Source organism: Benincasa hispida, chromosome 9 (assembly GCF_009727055.1).
Source record: "Benincasa hispida cultivar B227 chromosome 9, ASM972705v1, whole genome shotgun sequence".
NCBI lineage: Eukaryota > Viridiplantae > Streptophyta > Magnoliopsida > Cucurbitales > Cucurbitaceae > Benincasa > Benincasa hispida.
The window spans coordinates 40,886,239-40,893,670 of NC_052357.1; the positions used below are offsets into that span (position 1 = coordinate 40,886,239).

A 7,432-nucleotide genomic window follows, 5' to 3' on the forward strand; every position below is an offset into this window, starting at 1 on the left:
ATCGCACTATATAAACCTAAACGATCCGATCGCTTAGTATTCTCTATACGATCGGTTAGTAATCTCTATCTGATCGCTTAGTAATATCTAAAAGCTCGCTTAATATTCTTTAAACGCTCGCTTATTATTCTCTATCTGATCGGTTAGTATCCTTTCAACTATCGATTACGAAAGAACACACGATTAAACCCTAAAAGTTAGTCAAACCTCAAATATCAACATGCATTCTTCAAGGAAAAAAGTCTCATACCTTTCAGATCACGACGACGGTGGCAAGTGCGTAGAGACGATCGACGAGGTACCTGCGAGGATTGCTTGACTTCGGAGAGAAAACACTTAGAAGAGAAATTCATTAAGCAAGAAATGAACGAAATGGAGGGAGACCCTATCGTTGTAAAGTATTCGTAGAGACATGCGTTCACCAAATGGTATGAAGGTTTTTCTTAAATGGGGGGTAATTTTGGAATTTTGCATGGACAAAAGGTCAGTGGTAGAAAAGTGTTTGGGTTTTGGGTCATTTTGTGAAATTTTTTGCGAGCGGCGTTTGCTGGGTTTGTGTGAGAAGATGGGCTGACAATGTGCTTCACGAAATCTTCTTTCCCTTCTTTCTTTCTTTCTTTTTAACCTGACGCTAACCGAGGTATCTCTTATACAATAACTTCTCTGTTTTTTGTCTTTTTTTTTTTTTTTTTCATTTTCTCATACTCTAAGCGCTCATTCAAATATATATATATATTTCAAGAAACCCTTTTTCCCTTCTCCTTAATAAAATCCAAATCCTTGTAAGATTTTAAATTCCAATTTCAATTTAAACCCCTTCATAATTCCAAATTCTTCTCCTCTATCTTCCTAATTAAGAAATAAAAATATCAATTAAACCCAAATAAATCAATAGGAAGTAAAACCCAATATTTCCAAGATAATTAATTCAATTCTTTGATCATTTAAATTCAAATTAATTGATGAGGCTTTACAATTATCTTAATTTAATCTCAAATTCCTAAAATTAAAGGGAAACTAAAACTTAATAATTAGAGATAATTACCTTAATTTGTTCCAAAAACTCAGGATTTTACGAAAAAAATGATTTTGACCATCTGAAAATAATTCCTAAACATACCCTTATTTATTAAAAAATAATTTTGATGATATAAAAATTATATTTAAAAATATAAAATTACATATTAAATTAATTTTAAACACTGCAAAAGTCATTTTAACAATAATCTTAAAATCGTTTTTTCGATTAATTTAAAATAGTATAATATAGAAGACAGATGGTAGTTAGTATTTTTATTAGGGAAAGAAAATTGGAAGAGAAAACCCTAACCTCTCTCTATCTCTCTCTCCCCGAAATCACTAACCTCTCGCGAGATTCTTTCCCCTTTCATTTCCTCTCCTTCATCGTTCTTACCTCTGCCGTCTTCATCTTCTACTCCTTCTCCGGCGAAGACACAAGTCGCTCCGCCGTCTTCTCCTTGCGGGCGAGCGACGAGCGTTATTGCAGACGGAGACCAGACCACGTCAGTTTCTTTAGCGTGAACCAGCCACCGTTGAAGACCAACCCAGGATCTCCGGCGACCTGGTGGCACCATCCACGTGACTCGAACGCCTTGCAGAAGCGTTTTTCTTCCTTTCGCTTAGGTTCGACATTTACCAACTCGTATTCAGCGTTAGATTTGAGTTACGGACCCGTTCCAGCAAGGGTTCAATTCAAGTATACTTGGGTAAGTTTCGGTGGGTAGAACACTCTTAATCTTTCTTTTGGACTACATATGGTTCTTTAGTTGATCTCCAACACTTGGAATCTTTTATTTGTAGACGGGTCCTTGCTGATGAGTTTTAGGTGTTAGAACTCTATTTATAACTTTTGGGTACTCTTTTTGTAGTTTAGACTCAGATTCAAGGTGTTCGGTTTAAGGTTTAAGGTTGCTTTAAAACGCTGTATGCTTTATATGTATTATATCTATTACTTATGATGTAAACGTCTTATATTCTTGAATTATTTGCGTTTTGGATATTTAAACATAATGGCATTGTAGCAACTAGCACGTTAGAGAACCTTGAAAGCTGTAGGTCTCATGCATTTTTGAGGAAGAGGTTAGAGAACCTTGAAAGTTGGGTGAATATCAGTTTTCCGTTTGGGTGATGATATCTTACTATTGGATTTAGGGGAGTCACGGTGTATAAAAGTGGCCAAGTGTCGGTGTGATGGATTAGAATGACGCAAGTCATCAGATGCCTTGAATAATATTGGTTAAGGGTGATACACAGTTTAAGACTTCACAAGAAGTCATAGGATGCCTTGAATAAAAATGGTCAAGGAGCAATGCATGAGTCAATGTTTCTTTATATGACTCCGTTTATTCAAATGTATGATCATCTGGAAACTTGACATTCTTTTGGGTTTTTTTCCCTACAGGTAGTATCTGCTTCTAGTGTCTGCTTCGTATCCTTAAAGATGGTATGTTTCTGAAATTGTTTTTTCATCTGTTCTCGTTTTCCTTTTGGTCCAGTTGCTAAATTTTGCCTGGTGTGTATCTTCAGCGTGTATTTATTTATTTATTCAACGTCTCTGATGAATCAAATCATTTCCTCCAAATGCTTGGTTGTCACTTGTTTGTTTCCTCTTTTCTCTTCATGGGTTCGTTCTGATCAAAATTTCTTTCTGCAGCTTCCTCTTTCGCTCCTAAAGACTGCTCAAGGGCACCCAATGGTAAGGGTTTTCTTTCAAATATCCCCTTTTCAAATCTGCTAATACATGGGTGAGCTTACAGGCACCTAGACTAAGTTCAAGAGAGAGAATTATATTTGATTATTACTTGTTTTGATATCTAGATAGGCGGAGATAATATGTTTTGAACCCAGTCCCCAGAGCTCCTATTATGATTGTTTTTATTATTATTATTTGAATTTTTTTGCTTGGCTAAATCTTAAATGCCACTACACTGATCGATGGTGGATGTATATGGCTTTGTCTGAGCTTTTCTGGCTGTTGTCAAGAAACTTTATTTTGAGGACTTTGTTTATGATCTTGTTTTAAAAATGTATAATTTCTGTGTTCCAACAGTTGGTGGAGTTGAAAAATGGTGAGACTTACAACGGCCATTTGGTTAATTGCGATACATGGATGAACATTCATCTTCGGGAAGTCATCTGCACTTCTAAAGTAATGCACTTCTATTTTATTGACGATTTTTTCTCTTATGCATTTTTCTTGTACTTTTTTTTCTAGGAGTTTGAATTTATAATGACTAAGTTTTCCAATTATCAAATGTCAGGATGGTGACCGGTTTTGGCGAATGCCTGAATGTTATATCCGTGGTAATACAATCAAGTATTTGCGAGTTCCAGATGAGGTATTCATGAAAGCTATCCTTTTTGAATCTGTAATTGTGATGTTTGATGTACAGAGGGCCTTTCATATAATATGCTTGTAGAACAAGAAAGTCAGATGCCTTAAAATTTAGTTCTTCTTCCACTTCTGTCACATGCTTGTCAGCCACATCTCATTTTTTGTTTCTGGTTTCTAATATTGTTTCCTCTCTTCTTTTACTTGGTACTTTTACAACTTTGTGATCATCTTTATCTTGTGAATATGGTCTTCTCGTCGTCCATCAATGTAGTTAGTTAATACAACTGTTCTTTTCTTTTTGGTGATAGAAGTTAGCACCCTTCTTTTAACATGTCCTAATCATAATAAATTCATACCAAGTTTTTGTACACTAGCAATATTGTTAGCTCTCTCACGCATGCATGGACACAAATGTGCACCTACATGCACTCATGAAGTGTTCTATTTCACTAATTTTGTATTGTTTCTTAGGTTATTGACAAAGTTCAGGAAGAAACCAAAAGCCGAGCAGGTATACTATATTTGCATTTTATAATATAATTGTTTGTCACATGAAGAAAAAGATATTTTGCATGTAGGAAATCTGTAATTGTTTAATCAATTTAATTGATTCTTAAATTTTTTCTTATTGAAATCTTGTACAAAATCCATGTAGCAAGTCTAAAAGATGAACATTTGATAACATCCCATAAATGACTAAGGGCCCGTTTGTTTTGCTGGAATGGGATGGGTTTGGAATGGAATATAATAAAAAACCCATGTTTGGATTGAGCATTTTTTGTCCGATTTGTAATAACAAACTCATTCTATTCCTACAGCTTTCAAACCAACCCTCTTTCCCACCGTTTTCATGCTTCATGATCCCATTTCCATTCAGTCTTTGACATATCATATATTCCAACACTTCTCTGACTCCCAGTAATCCGGATTATATTCTAACCTCCCAAACTGCCCCTAAATACATTTGCTAATTCTGCACTTTGCATGTATTGGACTCTTGATTTGTCCAGAACATCTAACGAGTCTAGATAACCTATGCCATTAAATACCAAGATCAATTTCTCTTTTGCCCTTGGTTTTGAGAAGAGCTATAGTATCAAGGAAACTGATGCTTGGACACTGAATTTTCAGATAGGAAACCTCCGGGTGTAGGGCGTGGAAGAGGAAGAGGACGTGAAGATGGTCCTGGTGGAAGACCAGCTAAAGGAATGGGGCGAGGCTTTGATGATAGTGCTAAAGCTGCTTCTGGAGGCCGTGGAAAGGGTGGCCCTGGTGGAAAACCTGGTGCCAACAGAGGTAAATTAAACTGAATCTATGTTATTGATGGAACATAAATTTGCTGTTTTATCTTTCTCATTGGCTAATAGTTTTGGTTTTGCTTTCCATACCTTGTATAAACTCTACTACCCCTTATCTATTTATGTTTTCTTCATTTAGTTTTTTAACCTTTTAAGAAAACTTGGGCCAAATTTTACTAGCAAAATACAGGAGTTTGATAAACTATTTTCGTTTTAGAGTTTTCTAAAATTTGGCTATGATTTCAAATTTGACTTAAGTAGGTTAAAGCAAAGAAAATGGTTCAAATAGAAGGAAAAAAAAACCATAATCAAGAAAAATATCTGCTTAAAACGAAAAAGAAAACCATAAACAAAAGCTTTTACAAATGGACTTGTTATCTTTCCTCTTATTAATCTAGTTTTTTCCTTTGCCTTTTTTTTTTTCCGATATAGTTGGAGGGAGGGGCCGAGGGTGATCGGAGTGATATCAGTAACAGATGAGATGGACTAACTACATATGCAAGCCCTGCCCAGTTTTCTCATCGGCAGTAGTGTTTTTTCTGTTTTATGCATTTGCTTTTGGTCTGGATTCTTTAGTGAATATTTATGTGATTTTAGCGCCAGACCTCTCTGCCAAAGTTGTAAACAAGAGAAACTGTTCATTTTATTGTTGTAATTGAGTGCAATTGGTTCATAGATTTTGGTATTGGTATGTAGATAGTTTCATGTTTTCAGATGTTCTAGAGGGCTTGGAGAGGCTGTGATACTTTGATATTGTCTTCTTTCTTCTCCGTTGGTTCATCTCCCTTCTTTTTTGCCTACTGTTTTTGTTTCTACCTCCAAATCTCACTCTCCATCTCCGGCTTTAATTTCCTTTTTTTTGTATAAAAAAAAAAACCTTACCTTCATCACTTTTATTTTTCCTGTTTCTCTTTGATTATTTCTTTTCTGTTTTGATTTTCTTTTTCTGTTTTTCATTGTTTTCTTTTCCTGTTTTTCTTTTCTCCCAATCTCAAGTTCCACTCTTATGGCTGGCCTGCCCCTGTTCGTCACCATAAATTTGCAATTCGGCAAATCTTTTGCAGATCACCGGAAAGGGTGCATGCCTTTTTGAATTTACAAATTGGTAAAGAAGAGGGGAGGGCATGGAAGTGGAGATTGAGATTGGGATCAAGAAAGAAAAATAGAAAACGAAGATAAAAGAGAGACAGAAAAAAGAAAGAATCAAAGAAAGACCGAGATAAAAAAAACAAGAGATGAAGGAATGGTAACAACAAAAAGGAAAAAGAGAGTTGGAAACTAAGATTTGGAGGAAGAAAGAAAAACAGTAGGAAAAAAAAAAGAAGGGAGATGAGAACAAGCATACATATGCCGTTGGAGCAATCAATGGGTTTCATTTGTGTGTATGCATGCTGAGTAAGCATTAGTTTATACCTTTCGTTTAGGAATCATTTTTTTATTTGATATCTTTTTTCGCAAACTGCCTAAAGTTCCAATGAAAAAGACACATTTTGTTATGGTGAGTGGGGAGCTAACCCGACCACCCGGGGGGGTTTTGTTCTTTCCAACTTAAAAGATAATTAGGATATAATAATCAACTATGGAGGAAATATATGGACTCTATGCACAGAAATAAGACTTTAGGATCAAAGCAATTAACAAAAGAATAGTGAGTTACTACAAAGTTGCAAACAGTGGCACAACTGAGATATAAAGCTGATTAGCTTTAGGCTAAAGAAATGAGAGGGAGTTGCACCCAATTGCTCCCTAATGGTAAAAGAACACTTCTATAAGAGTGGTCCTAACAATTACTGCTCTTTTCAACTTTCACCATGAAAATTTAGGATCAAAACCACATTATTTCATGTAGATCATTAGATAAATTTTATATATGAAACAACTTCAAGATTCTTATATCCTGAATCTAAATCTGGGATATAAAGATAACTTAGGAGTTTAAAAGAAGCTACCATGATCAAAGTTTGCAAAGAGGTAACATTAGTTTTTATAAGTATGTATGGTATTTAATTATATGTTAATAATATGCTTATAACAGGTAGGGAAAGACTTCATTGCAATAAAGAAAACATCCAAATCACGGTCGAAAGACATATAAGTTAGAATCAACTGACAATGTCTAAATCCGAGAAATGATTAAAATATATTGCACTTATTGTTGGGGTTTTCTCAAATTACAAGAAACTTATTTATCTAAGAATCAATATACCTAGATTTAAAATGGATGATTAGAATCGATGTATTGACGATTTTCAAATGAAATTCTAATTGAGATTCTAAATTGATTCATTTATAAAAGTTAAGTGGTTTAACAAGCCTCACACAATGTTGATCAAAACGAAATATAGTAGATGGTACACATTGATACATTACAAAAGTTGAAGGTTTTTAATTAAGAAAACCGTCGATAAGCTTAGGAGTATGATATTTTTTTAAAGTTTTTATTTAAAATCTAATAATTCAAAGCTAAAATATCGATCTAATAGAATTCAACTGATCGATGCCTATACTAATCCATTTGAGACAATAAAATTTAAAAAAAATGAAAAATAAGAAGAAATTAAGGGGAAAGAAAGTGGATTCAAATTGAAAAGCAATTAATATAACAGGCACATTGGTAACCCACTTTGAAGTTTCTTAAACAAACTCCATTTCCATTCTTATGTTGAAGGCATTGTTCCTTGCAAGGCATTCTTTAGGATCCATCACTGTCATGCATCTTCCTCCTCCATTTCCCTTCATCTCCACCACCCCCAATGTTCATATTTACCATTTTTTTAAA

General features: G+C 34.5%; 1 protein-coding gene across 1 annotated transcript; it reads left to right on the top strand.

The window, feature by feature from the left end:
* The first annotated feature begins 1,277 nt into the window (after nt 1–1,277).
* LOC120084721 lies at nt 1,278–5,453 on the top strand. Its single transcript, XM_039040533.1, has 8 exons — nt 1,278–1,727; nt 2,423–2,464; nt 2,675–2,716; nt 3,071–3,169; nt 3,282–3,359; nt 3,827–3,866; nt 4,487–4,651; nt 5,086–5,453. The coding sequence occupies exons 1-8, from the start codon at nt 1,278–1,280 to the stop codon at nt 5,106–5,108; spliced, it is 939 nt and encodes a 312-aa protein (XP_038896461.1). The 3' UTR covers nt 5,109–5,453.
* The last annotated feature ends 1,979 nt before the right edge of the window (nt 5,454–7,432 follow it).

Bases quoted from the DNA above. Each gene is read 5' to 3' on its own strand.
- LOC120084721 (XM_039040533.1), top strand. From the start codon at position 1,278: ATGGTAGTTAGTATTTTTATTAGGGAAAGAAAATTGGAAGAGAAAACC. The intron at 1,728-2,422 runs GTAAGTTTCGGT...TTTTCCCTACAG, and splicing joins TTCAATTCAAGTATACTTGG to GTAGTATCTGCTTCTAGTGT. The intron at 2,465-2,674 runs GTATGTTTCTGA...TTCTTTCTGCAG, and splicing joins GCTTCGTATCCTTAAAGATG to CTTCCTCTTTCGCTCCTAAA.